General features: G+C 43.4%; 1 protein-coding gene across 2 annotated transcripts in view; it reads right to left on the bottom strand.

Moving 5' to 3' along the window:
• The window catches only part of EIF4H (eukaryotic translation initiation factor 4H), a 104,457-nt gene that overhangs the window by 26,634 nt on the left and 58,978 nt on the right, over positions 1–18,845 (bottom strand). For both annotated transcript variants that reach the window (XM_033921278.1, XM_033921277.1), the window contains exon 2: positions 11,849–12,036. In XM_033921278.1, coding sequence (XP_033777169.1) covers positions 11,849–12,036 — 188 coding nt within the window. The remainder of the gene's footprint in view (positions 1–11,848; positions 12,037–18,845) is intronic.

Below are 18,845 nucleotides of genomic sequence, written 5' to 3'. Positions count from 1 at the left end.
GGGTTTTTTCAAAGAGGTCATAGCAGATGATTCTATGCAATGTCACCTCAGTAACAACCATGCAAAAATAGACAAATATACTCCCTCCCTTTTTACTGAACCATACTAGCAGTTTTTAGCACAGGGAGTTGCGCTGAATGCCCCGTGCTGCTCTCAATGCTCATAGGCTCCCTGCGCTAAAAAACGCTATTGTGGTTTAGTAAAAGGGAGCCATAGTGCAAAATATAGACAGCAGATAAAAATTCTCAAACCGGACACATTTTGATCACTAAATTGAAAATAAAATAATTTTTCCTACCTTTGTTGTTTAGTGATTTCATGAGTCTGGTTGCACTTTCTTCTTCTGACTGTGCATCCAATCTTTCAGCCTCCTGTATGTTTCCTCTCCTCCAGACCTTATTCTCTCCTCCAACTTTTTCTTTCTGTTTCCTTGCCTCCCTTTCTTTCTGTCTCCCTGTTCCCCCTTCTTTCTGTCTCCCTGCCTGTCCCCTTTCTTTCTTTCTCCCTCCCCTCCCCCAGCCACTTGGTTTGCCGCTGCCGCCATCGCCATCGGGGAACAGCCCCCAAGCCATCATCGCCCCAAGCTCTCCCTGCAGAAGCGTTGTGCTGACAAGCATTCCGCTCCTCGGCATCAATTCTGACTTAGGAGATTAAGTTCAGGGTCAACCAGACATTTCTCCCCATTCCATCCAGCCTGAACCCCATCTCTCCTTGATCTAGCATTTCCCTTCTGTGTCTGTCAGAATTACCATTCCACCTATTTTCCAGCATCACTCTTCTTTATGTCCATCTCACCTATATCCCTATCTCACCACTTTTTCAGAATCTTTGTCTCTGTCCTTGTCTTTACCCCATGTTCACCATTTGCCCTTTCAATGTCTTTATCTCCCCCCCCCCACTTTTTCAGCATTACTTCTATGTCTCTATTTCACCTTCTCTTCATGTTCCCTCTGTATCTCTATCCTTATTCAGTAGGTCCTGCTTACCCTTTCTCTTCTTTGTGTCATTATCTCCATTTTCAGCTTTCTGCCCTTTTCTTGTAGCCAGAATTTTTCCACCCTACCTCCACTCCGGCCCAGCCCGGTATGAAATATTTCCTTTTGTTTCCCTCCCCTCTCTCTTTCTCTCTCTCGTTCTCCTCCCTCACCCACGAGTCCTGCATCTGGCCCTCTCCCTTCCACCTGCATCCAGCCACACACCCTGCCCTGCGGCCATCTTCAGCAACGGTGATCAAGACAGGCTGCCGACATTGAGGCCTTCCCTCTGCGAGTCCTGCTTTTGTAGAAAAAGGAAGTTGAAACAAGCGGGACTTGCAGAGGGTAGGCCCCAACGTCAGAAGCTTGAGTCGATCAGTTGCCGAAGAGAGCCGCAGAGCAGGGGGTGTGGCCGGATGCAAGTAGAAGGGAGAGGGCCAGATAGGAAGGCTGTATAAGCTCCGGAGCATGACACCGACCCCAGCCAGGATGATTTCTTTTTCAGGCTGCTGCTGCCGCCGCCGCAGCCCCCACCAAAATGACAAAAACAGACTAAACTGGATGCCTGGCGTCGTCCTCTTTGACGTCTGGGAGAGGAAGGCTGATCGGCCGGTAGATCGGGATGGCAACACGAGTCTATCATGGGATGGGCTCTGCGATCGACTCACGTTGCCTTCCCGATCGACATATTGGGCACCCCTGATGTAGACAAATGCAAAAAGTGATGCACATTGGGAAGAATAATCTAAATCGTAGTTAATTGATGCTAGTGTCCACCTTAGGCATCAGTACCCAAGAAAGAGATCTTAGATGTCATTCCAGACAATATACTGAAATATGCCCAAAGTGAAGCAGTAATCAAAAAATCAAAACAGGATGTTAGTTTCCATCCCCATATTAAAAATTCATAAGACCAAGTATATTATAATGCCTCTGTAACACTCCATGGTTCAACCTCACCTCAAGTATTTTATTCAATTCTGGTTGATGTATATAAAAAAAACCCCAAACAAGAACAGAATTAGAGAAGGATCAAAGAACAACCACCAAAATGATAAAGGGGGTAAACTTCTCTCATACAAAGAAAGGCTAAAAGGGCTCTTTAACCTGGACCAGATGGTATACATCCCGGGGTACTGAAAGAACTCAAACATGAAACTTCTGATCTGTTAGTGATCTGTAACCTATTGTTAAAATAGTCTGTAGTACCTGAAGATTGAAGGGTGGCCAACATTACATCAATTTTTAAAAAGGATTTCAGGGGAGATCTGGGGAATTACAGACCGGCAAGCCTAACCTCAGTGCCGGGCAAAATAGTGGAAACAATTATAAAAAATAAAAAATTGTGGAACACGTAGACAAACATAATTTAATGAGAGAGTCAGTATGAGTTCAGCCAAGGGAGGTCTTGCCTCACCAATTTGCTTGAATTCTTTAAAGGTATGAACAAACATGTGGATAAAGGTGAGCCAGTTGATGTAGTGTATCTAGATTTCCAGAAAGCGTTTGACAAAGTTCCTCCAGAGAAAATTAAACAGAGTAATGGGATAGGAGGCAATATTCAATTGTGGATTTAGAATTGGTTATCAGACGGGAAAAGGGAGGGTTAAATAGCCATTTTTCTCAATGGAAGAGGGTAAATAGTGGTGTGCCACAGGGATCTGTACTGGGACCAGTGCTATTTTAACTTATTTATAAATGACCTGGAAATTTGAACTACGAGTGAGGTGACTAAATTTACAAATGACACTAAACTGTTCAAAGTTGTTAAAACGCATGTGGACTGTGAAAAATTGCAGAAGACCTTAGGAAATTAGAAGACTAGGCATCCAAATGGCAGATAAAATTTAATTTGGATAAATGCTAAGTGATACACACTGGGAAGAATAATCCAAATTATACTTACCGGATGCTAAGGTCCACCTTTGTATCAGCGTTCAAGAAAAAGATCTGGGCATTATTGTGGACAATACGCTGAAACCTTCTGCCTAATGTGCGGTGGCAACCAAAAAAGCAAACAAGATGCTAGGAATTATTAGAAAAGGGATGGTAAACAAGACTAAGAATGTTATAATGCCTCTGTATCACTCAATGGTGCGACCCTACCTTGAGTATTGCATTCAATTTTGGTCTCCTTCTCAAAAGAGATAGCAGCACTAGAGAAGAACATAAGAATTGCCGCTGCTGGGTCAGACCAGTGGTCCATTCTGCCCAGCAGTCCACTCACGCGGCGGCCCCTAGGTCAAGACTAGTGCTCCAAATGAGTCCAGTCTCACCGCTTTAGCATGAACTTGTCCAACTTTGTCTTGAAACCCTGGAGGGAGTTTTCCCCTATAACAGACTCCGGAAGAGCGTTCCAGGTTTCTACCACTCTCTGGGTGAAGAAGAATTTCCTTAGATTTGTACAGAATCTATCCCCTTTCAATTTTAGAGAGTATCCTCTTGTTCTCCCTACCTTATAGAGAGGGTGAACAGTCTGTTTTTCTCTACTAAGTCTATTCCCTTCAGTATTTTGAATGTTTTGATCATGTCTCCTCTCAGTCTCCTCTTTTCAAGTGAGAAGAGGCCCAGTTTCTCCAATCTCTCACTGTATGGCAACTCCTTCAGCCCCTTAACCATTTTAGTCGCTCTTCTCTGGACCCTTTCGAGTAGTACCGTGTCCTTCTTCATGTACGACAACCAGTGCTGGACTCAAGGAAGAGCAACCAAGATGATAAAGAGGATGGAACTCCTCACATATGAGGAAAGACTAAAGAGGTTAAGGCTCTTCAGCTTGGAAAAGAGAGGGCTGAGGGAAGATATGATTCAAGTCTACAAAATCCTGAGTGGAGCAGAATGGGTACAAGTAGATCAACTTTTTACTGCATCAAGATTTACAAAGACTAGGGGACACTCGAGGTTACAAAGTAATACTTTTAAAACCAACAGGAGGAAATATTTTTTTCACTCAGAGAATAATTAAGCTCTGAACATGTTGCCAGAGGATGTGGTAAGAACAGTTAATAGTCTCATCTTTTTAAAAATTTTAGGAGTCATACTTGACCACCACTTAATCTTGGGGGAACATACTGATATGCTTGTCAAGAAATGTTTCACTGCATTATGGAAATTGAGTTCCATTAAAAAGTATTTTGACCCTACTTCTTTTAGGTTGCCAATCCAAGCATTAATCTTATCCATTCTTGACTACTGCAATATAATCTATCTGGGAGCCTACAAAACTGTCATAGGAATATTAAGATTAATCCAAAATACAGCGGTTCGTTTAATTTTCAGATTAAAAACAGGACATGTCACCCCTTACTACAGTCAGCTTCACTGGTTGCCAATGGAAGCAAGAGTACTTTTTAAATTTGCTTGTCGCTATAAGATACTATTTGGATTAGCTCCGTTATATCTTCTCTCTCTTTTTAAACTGTACTGTTCGACTAGATCTTCGACATTCTGGTCTATTCACTTCTCCTAATCCTAAAATCTTATGCACGAATACAGGATGTTCGGGGCGGTACTTGGAGAGACCTCTCAGGAAAGAGACTTTGGAGTTCTGATCGACAAGTCGATGAAACCGTCTGCACAATGTGCTGCGGCGGCAAAAAGGGCGACCAGAATGCTAGGAATGATAATGAAGGGGATCACAAACAGATCGGAGAAGGATATCATGCCGCTGTACCGGGCCATGATGCGCCCTCACCTGGAGTACTGCGTCCAGCACTGGGCGCCGTACATGAAGAAGGACACGGTACTACTCAAAAGGGTCCAGAGAAGTGCGACTAAAATGGTTAAGGGGCTGGAGGAGTTGCCATACAGTGAGAGATTGGAGAAACTGGGCCTCTTCTCATTTGAAAAGAGGAGACATGATCAAAACATTCAAAATACTGAAGGGAATAGACTTAGTAGATAAAGACAGACTGTTCTCCAAGGTAGGGAGAACGAGAGGGCACTCTCTAAAATTGAAAGAGGATAGATTCTGTACAAACATAAGGAAGTTCTTCTTCACCAGAGAGTGGTGGAGAGCTCTTCCGGAGTCTGTTGTAGGGGAAAACACCTTTCAGGGTTTCAAGACTAAGCTGGACAAGTTCCTGCTAAACTGGGATGTACGCAGGTGAGGCTGGACTCATTTAGAGCACTGGTCTTTGACCTGGGGGCCGCCGCATGAGCGGACTGCTGGGCAGGATGGACCATTTGTCTGACCCAGCAGCAACAATTCTTATGTACTTAAAAATTGCCGTTACAAAAAGTATTTTGATCGATCTTTGGCTTATCAAGAGTGACAGAGAGAGATGTTGGTTGGGGAAGGGAATGGGGTCCGGAGGAGAGGAAGCATGCAGGAGGCAGAAAGAAAGAAATATTTGAAATGAAACCAGCGACTCATGAAATCACCAGACAAATAAAGATAGGAAAAATAATCTCATTTTCAATTTAGTGAACAAAATGTGTCAGTTTTGTGAATTTATATCTGCTGTCTATATTTTGCTCTATATTTATCTATTTTGCTATAGTTGTTACTGATTGCATATTTTAAAAAGTCATCTGCCTTGACCTCTCAGAAAAAATCCCCGAATATAAATGATAATGTTTTCTGTGCGCAGTGTGCTTTTTTAATTTTGTGGTTACCATTATTTATTAATAAGATTATATTGTGTGTATATGAAAAATGGATGGAAGAAACTGCATTACAATTAGTATTATTCTAGGGTGTAGTTAGGGGCAGAGTTTGGGTGGGGGTACTCGGTTGGTATTTGTTAGGTTTAGGGGGTACTTGGCTTGAAAAAGTTGAGAAACACTGGTCTAAATGATGATGAAATGGACATAGAAGAGGTTAAAAAAAAAACAACAAACTTTGAAAGTTCTATCTTTCAGAAAGGATACAAACCACTTTAATACCAAATCTATATTTCAAATAGACTGAAGGTGATCAATAAGCAAATTATGATCAACTAGGTCAAACGCCAGATATTTATGACCTGACTTGGCCACTATTGGAACCAAGATGAACAATTGGTCTGACTCAGTATGGCCATACTTTTTATGTTCATTGGCTCTTTAATGCCTAATCACAGTGCACAAGGGATTTTTTTTTGGGGGGTGGGGGGAATTCATATGTTGCCATTGATAGGAACATACAAAGTCCCCAATTGTACTAATTCACAAGAAAGTTCTTGTGAAAATGGATTTGTGAGAGCCAGAAACTCATTTAAATCATACCCAAATTTTCACAAAGCTGATTTTTCTAAATCTAATCTAACATGGATATTTCTATTATACTTTACATAGAATATGGCTCAAGGCAGATCATAATCTGAATAAGATAAATAGAACAAATCCCATTGAATAAATCTAAAAACAGATTATACACAAAAGATTGTTGTATTATAAGAGCCTACCAAGAATAGAGCAAAAAAGAAAGGATTTAACTGCCCTCCTAAATGGAGAACATGTAATTTGTCAAATATCCTTAGGTAATTTTTTTCATAACTCTGGGCCTCTTCATACCATTAATCTATATTAGAGGTATGCATGGGAACGGGGATCGTGGGGATCCCCCCTAGGTCAACAGGACTCCCACGGGGACCACACCCAGGCCCATGGGACTTCCACGGGGATCCCTCCAAAGCTGACAGGACTCCCATGGGGATGGACCCGGGGTTCCTATCCCCAGGCCTACCTAATTTTCAGTCAGGGTCTGGTGCCGAGCTGAGCTCCTGAGTCCCCACGAAGCAGCAGCAACAGTCTGTGTCACATAGGCAGTGAGCTCAGCACATAGGCACACACTCTGTGTGCCTACGTGCTGAGCTCCATGCCTACGTGACAGAGACTGTTGCTGCTGATTCGTGGGGAGGTGTAACTTGCAGGCTAGAGCAGGCGGACAGAGTCCTCCTCCTTCCCCCCAAGACAAACCCGAAATGAGCTAAGTTAACTTTGCCAGTCACGTGCAGCGTGCAAGGCCCAGTTCTGCTGCACAAGCTGCGATCTGTGGCTCAGAGCTGAGCAGGGATCGGTGGACGCCGAGGGTTGCTGAGCCGAAGCTGCAAAAACCCATCAAAGAGCTGCGACCTGGGATCTTGAACTGCAGCAAGCGAGGATGAAAGCTGCTCTGCCACTACCGGAATGATCCAGCTTTCTTAAGCCCCGTGAGCTTGGATGGTCTGCTCTGTCTACCTATAGCTTGCAATTTCTTTCCCTCACTCTGGCTCTCTTATTCCACTTATTCTTATTTCCTAGTCTGTCACTAATTCTATCATCTTTCTCTCCCATCATTCAGCATTTCCCCCCCTCTCTTTGCTCCCCTTCTATCCAGCATTTGTCCTTTCTCTCTTTTCTCTCCAGCATCTTCCCTCTCCTCCATTTCCATCCAGCATCTGTCCCTCTCTCCTGCCCAACATCTGATCTGTCTCCTCTCTTCCTCCTTTCTGCCTCTTCTATCACCCCATCCATCATCCACCCTTCTCTTCCCCTTCCATCCAGCATCTGCCCATCTTTCTCTCCCCCTTTCAGCCCAGCATCTGCTTCATTTCTCTTTCTCTTCTTTCTATTCAGTGTCTGCCCCATCTTTCTCTTTCCTCCCTTCCATCCGCATCCTCCCCCTCTCTTCCTTTTCATCTGTCTTTTTCTCTCTCCCCAGGCATTCCAGCTTGTCTGTTATCTTTCCCCTTTCATCCAGTGTGTCTGATCCCTCCCCCTTTCTATCTACAATCTGTCTCCTCTCACCTCCCATGTCCAGTATCTACCCCCTCCCATCTGACACCTCAGCTGCCGCCAGACTGACACAAAGCCTTCCCTACAACGTCAGCTCTGACTTCGGGGGAAGACTTCCAGGTCGGCTACATATGGCGTGCTGCAGGCAGGAAAAGAAGACAAGCCTCTCTGCTCGAGCTGCCTCCAACCCCTGCTGTTATCTGGACTCAAATGAAGGGGTGGGAGGGAGTGCATTTTTGGACACAGAAGGCATGAACTTGGGAGAGAGGAAGGGAGGGAAAAGATGCCGAGGTGGGGGAGGGAATAGAAAGGGAGACTTGGGTGTGTCAGTGGGCGGGAAAGAGAGATGGTTGTGTACAAATGGGGAATGGAAGAAAGAGGAGAATTTTTGGTTATAGGGAGGGAGTGAGGTACAGATGATATGGAAGAGAAAGATGAGAAGGAGAAATGTGGTGGAAAGGGAACAGTGGGACATATTGAAAGGGATGCAAGAGGGAGGAATTTTGGACATAGTGGTGAAGGGAATGGAGGGAAAGATGTGGCATGGTGCTGGAGAGGGGTGCTAGAACAGGAGAAATGTCGGGCATGGGACTGGTGGGCAGGGGCGAAAGATGAGAAAGGAATAAATGCTGGACAATGGTTGGAGGAACCAATGGAGAGCAACAGTAGAATTTACAGAAGATGGGAAAGCAGAAAAAAAGAAACTGGGACCAACTTGATGGAAAAATAAGTTTCCAGACAACAATGGTAAAAAACTGAATTTATTAACTAAAATATGTTATCTTTGGGAAATGTATATAGCAGATGTCTTTGTATTGTGTTCAAAAGAAAAGGAAATGCATTTCTGGTTTTATTTCTACAGTGTTGAAGTACTTGCTGACCCTTGCTGCGACTGGTGGGGATCCCCAATCACCGCCAGCAGAGGACCTCCTCTAGAGATGGCCAGAACTCCCCTCCACCAAGTGCAGCAGTCGCTTGCAGCATTCATGAGCCATGAGGTGCCAGCATCTGCGACTCAGATGCTACTGTTGCCTGCCAAGCTTGGCAAAAAGGACCCCCGGCCAACTGCAGGGGAAGTCCTCAGCTGATAGGGTCCTCATCAGCTGAGTATTTATGTTTACATTAGAGGATCTGGTAGAAACCCATTTACAAAGTATGTATTCTTCTCAATTAAGGCTGGAAAAAGCCTCAAAAAAGGCTAGACAAATGCTTGGCTGCATCAGAAGAAGCTTTATCAGCTGAAAACCCGAAGTTATAATGCCATTATACAGATCCATGGTGAGACCGCACCTGGAGTACTGTGTCCAGTTTTGGAGGCCACATTACGAAAAGGATGTGAAGAGAATTGAGTCAGTTCAGAGAATGGCCACAAGGATGGTCTCAGGACTTAAAGATCTTTCATATGAAGATCGTTTGAGCAGTCTGCGCTTATACTCGCTCGAGGAGCGCAGAGAAAGGGGGGACATGATAGAAACTTTCAAGTACATAACGGGCTGCATCGAGGAGGAGGAGGAAATCTTCACTCTTACAGGTCCCACGGTGACAAGAGGACATCCACTAAAACTTAGGGGAGGAAGATTTCATGGGGACACCAGGAAATACTTCTTTACTGAGAGGGTTATTGATAGACGGAATGGTCTTCCACGTCAGGTAGTCAAGGCTAGTAGCACGCTCGACTTCAAGAGACGATGGGACAAACATGTGGGGTCACTACAGAGGTATGATAGGGGATAGTTTCTCGAGGGTGGAAGGGATCATGATTGGGCAGACTTGTTGGGCCGTCGGCCCTTTTCTGCCGTCGTATTCTATGTTTCTAATATTTACAAATTAAAGTGTCTTTGCTTATTTGTAAATGGGTCTCTACCAGAGCCTTTAATTCAGTAATAAATTAAATAACTACTTCTGAAGTTTATATAGGGATGGGCGGGGATGGGTTTGATTTCTATCCCTGCACAACTCTCTAATCTATATCTAGATAGATTTCCAACATGCCAAAACTGAAAGGTATAGTCATGGTTTCTCTCATTGGTCCCTTTATAAAAGACAAGTTGAAAAATTTGCATGAATACACATTAGAAAAATATGCAATATTTAGATCAAAGCTCTAGGACTTTACATTTATTTTAAAAACAACAAAAATAATTTGAGTTGAATATGGCAATCGTGACAAAATAAGTCATATGCCAATCCAAGTCATAAGATGCGAAGTACATTCCTTTAATGTGTCAATCCATATTAAGCAGACTAGGGTTCCATGCTCGACCTCCTCCAAATTAAACAAATTTTTGTTTTGATGCTCCCTAGTCTCAAACAAAACTATGCACTATGAAGGTCCCCTTCAGAGTGCCATGCTCCACATAATACAAAACAGCCACTTTGTCTAGGTACTGCAGCCCAACAAAACTTGTCAGGGATTGAACTTTTATTGATTAGTACAACCCTTGGTACTAAGTTCCTGTGAAAAGTTTGGAACCAAACACAAGCTTGCCTCTCTTTTAATGGGCCAGCAAACTTCATTGCCCTTACTTATACTTTGATTCAGGCCATAACTGGGCAAGTAGTCATGGCCCATGACATGTGTCTTAGATTTGCACTAGGAGGCTTTGCAGTCAATTGGAAACAAAAATATAATGTCAAAGACATGTTACTTTTTAATGCAAATTTTCACCATTGTAAAATATCACATCTAAGAACATAAGCAATGCCTCCGCTGGACCTGAGGTCCATCGTGCCCAGCAGTCCGCTCACGCGGCGGCCCAACAGGTCCAGGACCTGTGCAGTAATCCTCTATTTATACCCTTCTATCCCCTTTTCCAGCAGGAAATTGTCCAATCCTTTCTTAAACCCCAGTACCGTACTCTGCCCTATTACGTCCTCTGGAAGTGCATTCCAGGTGTCCACCACACGTTGGGTAAAGAAGAACTTCCTAGTATTTGTTTTGAATCTGTCCCCTTTCAACTTTTCCGAATGCCCTCTTGTTCTTTTATTTGCATGTTACACAATAGGGTGCCAATGATGGGTTAACAGTGTACCTTCACATAAAAATGATGGACCTTAATTCTGACTGCCAATGATGGGTAACAGTGTACCTGCACATAAAAATGATGGACCTTAATTCCATGACCACTCCCTACTCGCTAAGCTATGCTGATTGACTTATTTGTAACATCACTGTATATGTACAGACTCTTATTCTGTTAACCGCTCTGAACTGTTATGGTACTGCGGTATACAAAAATAAAGTTATTATTAATTTAATGTAATTCTTATATACCGCTAATAACCGTGAGGTTTCTAAGCGGTTTACAAAAATGAATGCATTAAAAGATACAATAAATAAGATAGGTACTTGGAAATTCCCTAACTGTCCCAAAGGCTCACAATCTAACTAAAGTACCTGAAGAGACAATTTATGAAAAATAAAGATAAAATGTAAAGACAGAGATAGATATTATTATTATCCAAGATGAAATAGGGTTGCTTGTGAAGCAAAAAAAAAAAAAAAAAAAAAGCTCTTTCAGATGATAAAGAAATAAATTAAAAACTACACAACAGAGATATCAGCACCCCCAAAATGGTGAAAATTTGCATAAAAACATGACATCACATCTTTATGTCATATCTTTGCTTCCAGTTGACTGCAAAACTAATCTGAGACATACATCATGGGCCATGACTACTGGTCCAGTTATGGCCTGAATCAAAGTATAGGTCAAAAACAATGAGAAGTTAAAGTAGGTCTTAAAATTTCTTAATGTAATGTTTTTCACCAACATTGTTTTTATAAATCTTTATTCATTTTTAAAAGCCAACATAAACTGCAATATACATAACATGAACATTTACATTTTTCATTGTAACATTATTGTAATAGTTTGCTGGTCCATAAAAAGGAAGGCAAACTCAAGTTATGTTCCAAACTTTTGAACAGGAACTTAGTACCAGGGTTTGTACTAATCCCAAAAATTTCAGCCCTATGACAGTTTTTGTTGGGCTTCAGCACCTGGACAATAGAGATCCAGCCAAAATTTTTTGCATGATTTAGTTTGATACCCTAGTGAATGTCCACACAAAACTTTATTCAATTTGGAGGAGGATGAGTGTGGATGATTTTCAAAATTGATCTACTTGTCCTGGAAATACCTGTCTTAAATAGTGAAACCAATTTAGATTCTTACCTTTAAATTTATCTGTCTCTTTGTCTCTGACTAGTCGCACACTCCTTACGCTGAGGTCCTTAAAGATTGCATCTATGTCTCCTTGAACAGTATTGAAGGGTAGATTTCCTACATATGCCGTGAAAGGGGGTTCTGTCGGTAATTCTTTCTGTTTACGAGGACCACTGGGACCAATATCACGACGAGACCTAGGAGGAACAGAAGTTTTTACGAGTTTTAAGTCTCAATATAGTCAATATACTACAAACCAAAACCTGATGCCTCCAACTTCATAAAAACGTTTTTATTTATTTATTGAGATTTATTAACCGCCTTTATGAAGAGACTCAGCCATGTCTGAAACTATCAGAAGTACTGATATAGGCTGCAGCAGCACACCTGATTTATGGCCTGAAAAAAATGGATCATGTAAGACCTTATTATAAAAAATTACATTGGTTACTAGTAGAAGCCAGAATTATTTTTAAATTTGACTGCTTATGTTACAAAACATTGACAAGCTGCTCCAATCCGAACTACCTTTTAAATCATTTTGATCTTTCTGGAATTTTCAGTCAGATACATAGAACCTACTTGTTTACCTTTCCAACCTTGAAAGGTTGTATTTACAAAAGATATCTTGATAGGACTCTTTCTTTTCAAGCTGGTAAATGAAATAAAAGTTGTGATCTTATTCTTCATGCTTTCTCATTTCAGAAAGTCATAAAAACCTACTTATTTGATAAATTTGTTTAAACACTTAGGGGTCCTTTTACTAAGGTGTGCTAGCTGTTTTAGCGCGCGCTAACGCTAACCTTAGTAAAAGGACCCCTTAATCTTGACAATGTATTTATCAGAATATGTTTGATGCAACTTCACTGTATGCATGCAGTCTCTTTTTGCTGTAAACCGCTTTGAACTGTATTGCAGTATATAAAAATAATTTAACAGTATAAGAATATACATAAGAAAGGGCAGTCAAAGCAGGAACTCCTCTTCCTGTCTATCATCTTGAGGTTCATTTACACTAGTTTGTGGAAAAAATGAAGAGCAAAGCAAAATCAGCATTGGCACTACTTTAACAGAACTATTTTAAATATTTTCTGTCTTATATTCAAAGAGATTTAAGAGGCCAAGAGAGGCTGCTGCTTGCTTAAATTGCTCCTGGTTGCCCAGTCACCAAAATTCAGTGGCATTTAACCGGGCAATGGTCCTGGATATCAGCTCTGTCTGACATAAAATAATGGGCAGGTCAGGGGCAGTACTGGAGAGGAACTGGCAGTTATGTGGGTGCTGGCACCTGCATAGCTATGTGGGTAAATTTAGAATAGCTCAAATGCCGTCCTAAATTTGGCCACTTAACTATGCAGGTGTTGGCACCTGCAAAAAAACTTTAAAATCCTTCCCAGACCTGCCGATTCCCCCACCCCAAAGTGAACCCTTTTCATCCCCCTCCCCTGCAACAGCAATATCGCACCCCCCCCAACCATCACCATGGGCCCTCTAGTGGGGGTATGGGGGGCAAGAACAAATCTTATTTGCTCCTACCCCTAGCGGCTGCCTCATCAAAAAGGCTGCTGAGATTTCTAGTGGCAGCCTCACAGTACCTGCCTCCCAATGGATCACCAGGGATATGATACAGTCTTGTGGAGGACCTATGGTAATGATAGGGAGGGAGGAAGATTGTAGGACCCAAGAAGGATTTTAAAGCTATGAAGGTCTTGACTGAATACTGGCCAGGACTTGCATAAACTCCAGCAGCTACTGCTTTGTCAGTTAGGTCCAGACAATCAGTGTCAGTGCTTAGATATAACCCAGCATTGAATATCTGGGCTAATTCTGCCCTCAGCTGTCAAGTGTTTTAAAACTGCTGACCACCACTGGCTGAATATTACCTCCTTTGCTTATAGTCAATGGCTATATATTGGACAAAACCCTCTAAATCAGGGGTGTCCAATGTCGGTCCTCGAGGGCCGCAATCCAGTCGGGTTTTTAGGATTTCCCCAATGAATATGCATGAGATCTATTAGCATACAATGAAAGCAGTGCATGCAAATAGACCTCATGTATATTCATTGGGGAAATCCTGAAAATCCGACTGGACTGCGGCCCTCGAGGACCGACATTGGACACCCCTGCTCTAAGTGAAACTCATGTTGAAAATATTTTTATTTACTGGAGGATACTAAGGGGGCAATTGTATAACCTGTGCCACCATATAGGCACCAAAATTACGCAGTTAGTGAACCTATTCTAAACACAACACTTACACGTGTACTTTCCATTATAGAATACTAGCATTATGTTGGTATCAACATGCCTACATTTAGGTGCTAACATTTAACCAGGTCTATGCCAGACATAAATGTTGAGATCCACCAAAATGGCAAAGTATTTAGCTTTAGACACTCAATACCACATATGTCCCAAATCTAAGGCATGAAACACTGAGTGGGACGATGAAGTGGTGGTTCTGAGATCTTTTAAAAATGGGCCAAGAACATGCATAAATTAATGAGGAGAAGAAACTGAATAAGTTCGTGTATGCCTTAGATTTGGGACATATGCGAGACATAAATGTTGGAAGCTTCACCATAGGGTCTTGTAACCTCTCTAGCCTTGGCTGCAGGGCTCAATTAATTTTTGTTTCCTCCCTAAGGGCACCTTCCCTGGACAGTTCCCAAGATGCTCAGAAGATCAGAAGGGCACCGCCCAGGGACCCCTCTAACCCCTTAACCAAACATAGAAGGACACTCATGTGATTGAGTGAGGCTGGTTAAAGACAGAAATACAGCTTACCAATTACTGGCAGGCGACCTGCGAATCGGGCATGAAGCTTCCAGAGTTTATTTACAAAAAGGAAGATTAGCAGAGGTGAGTAACCTAATCTTTCATTCTTTTACAATAAACTCTGGAAACTTCACCATAGGAATGTAAGAAAGCAATCCCAACACATAGGGGGGGGGCACGATGCGCCCACCACCAGGACTGAAGCCCCCCCAAAAGCTGCATCACACTCAGCCATCACATCAAGTCAGTAAAACTTGGTAAACATATGAAGAAAGGCCCAAGTGACCGCCCCACAAATTTCTTCAGGCGAGACAGCATGGAATTTAGCCCCCGAGGACACCATTCCTCTGGTAGAGTGAGACTTCACTCCAAGGGGAGGCATCTTTCCCGCTGATATGTAAGCAGCGGAAATGGCAGCATGGATCCATCTAGAGATGGGAGCCTTGGAACCAGGCCGACCCCAATGTGCGGGGCCCACCAAAACAAACAAATGGTCCGAAAGACAAGTCATTCGTGGCCTCCAGGTATCTCAAAAGGAGACGCCGCACATCATGGTCCTTAGGCTTGGAGCCCGATTGAACAAAGGCAGGCAGCCTAACTTCCTGGGTGATGTAGAATGCGGAAACCACCTTCGGAAGAAAGGAAGACATTGTTTTCAAAATAACCGCAGACTCCATGATGCAGAGAAAAGGATCTCTGAACGATACGAGCCTGAAGCTCCAACACCCTTCGTGCAGAAGTGACCACCACGAGGAAAACGGGCTCACAGGGTGGACAATCCAGCGAGTGGAGAACCAGATTCTGATTCCACATAGGACAAGGCAGTCTCAAGGGAGGTTTCAGCCTCCCCACAAGAAGCACACAATGTCCGGGTGAGACGTCAGAAAACCCCCGAGATAAGAGGGACCCAAATACTAAACTAAATTAAACCTTTAAGTTTGTATACCGCATCATCTCCATAATTAGAGCTCGGCACGGTTTACACGGGTGTAGTATAAAGAGGGAACTCCATAGTAAGGATTGCAGGAATTTAGTATAAAGAAGGTTTACAGGAACTTGTTATAAAGAGGGAACACCCTAGGAAGGACAGGGGAAGAATAAAGAGGGAAGATAGGATTACATTTTTGAGAATAGCCAAGTTTTAAGATGTTTTCAGAATAGTTGGAAGGAGCCCAGGTTCTGAAGTGGGGTGGTAAGGTTATTCCAAAGCTCTGTGATTCTGAAGGAGAGAGATGTCCCTAACTTTCCCACATAGATGACACCTTTTAATGAGGGGAAAGATAATATACATTTTTGGGTGGCTCAGGACTTGAGGAATTCCAAGATAGTGGAATTAGGGGAGGGAGGATGCCATGTAGGATCTTAAAAAGTTAGGCAGGCACATTTAAAGTGAACTCTGGAAATTACTGGAAGCCAATGAAGTTTGGGCAGAAGCGGGGAAACACGGTCAAATTTACTTTTTGCGAAGATTAGCTTAGCCGCAGTGTTCTGAATCCACTGAAGTCTTTGAAGACTTTTCTTGGTTAGATTTAAGTAGATGGAGTTGCAATAGTCCAGTCTGGAAAGGATGATAGATTGAACAAGGACAGCGAAATGTTGTTGGTGGAAGCAGGATCTCACTTTCCTTAGCATGTGAAGACTACTGTAAACTGCTTTGAACCTCACGGTATAGCGGTATACAAGAAATAAAATTATTATTATTATTATTAAACAAGCATTTTTTTACCAAGGTGTTAAGATGGCCAATAAAGGAGAGTGTAGAGTCAATGATGATGCCCAGAACTTTACTTGAGAACTCAAACTGCAGAGTGGCACCAGAAGACAGTGAAATGAGGGTGGGTAGCCAAAATAGTTTTGTTTTGGACTCGTTTAGTTTCATTTGTACAGTGAGGGCCCAGGATTGGAGATTTGTTATACAAGTTATGTTCTCAGAGAGGTTAGTAAGGTTTGAGTCGGTCTCAAGGAGAACAAGGATGTCATCAGTGTATGTATAAAGTGTTTTAAGGAGGGATAGATGGAAAAGTTTCAGGAAGACATGTAGATGTTGAAAAGAATAGGGGATAGAGGTGATCCCTGCGGGACTCTTTTTTATGAAGGGTCCCACGGCAACAAGAGGGCATCCACTGAAATTTAAGGGAGGGAGATTTCATGGTGACATCAGGAAGTACTTCTTCACTGGACGGGTGACTGATCGATGGAATGATCTTCCCGCCCAGGTGGTTGAGGCCAGTAGCGTGCTCGACTTCAAGAGTCGATGGGAAAATCAGGTGGGAGTACTACAGAGTTATGCTCAAACGATAGATACTCCAGGGAAGAAGGGTTCTTGAGTAGGCAGACTAGTTGGGAGGCAGGGTTCTTGAGTGGGCAGACTTGTTGGGCCGTCAGCCCTTTTCTGCCGTCATATTCTATGTTTCTATGACCCCACAAGTCGGTTTCCAAGGGGAGGACGTGGTGTCATTCAGGTTAACAGTGTAAGAGCGGGATCATAAGAATTTTGAGAACCAGTCTAAGACTGTGGAGTCTATGCCTATCTCAGAAAGTTGGTAAATGAGAATATCGTTATGGACAACATCAAAAGCTGCAGAGAGGTCGAATTGTAGTAGGACAGCAAACTTATTACAAGAATGTAGTTGTTGAACCTTTGAAATTAATGAGGCCAGTAGGGATTCCGTATTGAAGTTGGGTCTGAAGCCATATTGGTAAGGTAAGAGAATGGAAAATCTCTCTAAATAAGATGAGTTGGATAGATATGATGGACTCTAGCATCTTAGTCAGGAGAGAAATATTTGCTATGGGACGATAGTTAGAAGGTGAGGAAGGGTCTAGATCAGCTTTTTTCAGTAATGGGGTCAAGGCGATAAGTCCCATTTCTGTGGAAAATAGGCCCGATAGTAAGGCAAGGGGCCTTACTGGAGTAGGAGACAATTTTGGTTGACAGTGGGGCAAGGGAGTCTCAGAGAGGTTTACCCAGTTGTGCCAGTTGAATTCTGGGTCAACAGGGTTAGGACATGAGGGAAGCTGGTTGAGAAATTTGGTCCAGAACAGTTCGCTCGCAATTTTTTTTGTGGAGGGTAATAGAGTTTGTGGCACGGGGCGGAGCCCCACGGTGGGACATGAAAATGGGGAGACAGAAAGAACCTAAAAAGTGGTCAGACCAAGGGACGTGTTCTCAACGAGCATCATCAGCTGAAGTTTTGTAATCTGTAATTTGAAACTGATGATGTCTAGCGTGTGCCCCTTTTCGTGGGTTGGAGAGGACACACGAGAGGGGAAACCTAGAGAGGCGAGGAAGTTATTGAATTCGATCGCATCCTTGTTGGTGTTGTCATCTAGGTGGAGATTAATATCACCAATGATCAGTAGTCTCTGGAATACAAAAGTCACGCAATCTGGACAGAGAGAGAAGAAACTGCCAGACCTTCCTGAGGCCAGCCTGCAGGAAGTCCAGAACAAGCGTCACCAACGGGGCCAAAGGGCCCTCCACACACCAAGCCTGAAAGCACCTCCAGGATTTTGCGCATGCCAACAGTGGGTTTCCTCTTGCTTTGAAGGAGCGTAGCGATGACCACAGAATATACATAAGAGTAGCCCCTAGCTTTCAAGGCCACATGTACAAGTGCCAGGCCGTAAGATCAAAGTGGTCCGGATCTTGAAGAGCAATTGGGCCCTGCATGAGCAGCCACCGATGGCAAAGAAGACGCAGACCCTTCGCCGAGCTCAACTGCACCAGGTCTGCGTACCAAGGTCTTCTGGGCCAGTCTGGGGCCACAAGGATCACCGGACCCTCGTAAGAGGCCACCCAGCGCAGAACGTGCCTTATCATAGGCCAAGGGGGAAAGACATATAGAAGTTCCCCTTCAGGCCATGGTTGAACCAAAGCGTCGAGCCCTTCGCAGCCGAAGAACCTGTCCGCTTTCCGGTTCCCCGAGGATGCCATCAGAACGAAGGACAGTCCCACCGGCTCACTATGGCTACGAACAGCAGCCAAGACAGGGACCAGTCTCCCGGGTCCAGAATCTGACTACTGAGGACGTCTGCCTGCACGTTGTCTATTCCGGCCACATGAGCCGTGGACAAGGCCGTCAGATGCCTCTCTGCCCATGCAAAGAGCCTCTGAGCCTCCAGGCTCAGCAAGGGACTCCTCGTGCTTCCCTGACAGTTGACCTAGTCCACAGCCGTTGCATTGTCCGAGAACACACGGACAGCCTTTCGGGGAAGACAACCTCAA

Source organism: Geotrypetes seraphini, chromosome 15 (genome assembly GCF_902459505.1).
Source record: "Geotrypetes seraphini chromosome 15, aGeoSer1.1, whole genome shotgun sequence".
NCBI classification, from domain to species: Eukaryota; Metazoa; Chordata; class Amphibia; order Gymnophiona; family Dermophiidae; genus Geotrypetes; species Geotrypetes seraphini.
Note: the sequence above shows the minus strand (reverse complement) of the source record. Positions and strands in the feature narration are given on the sequence as shown.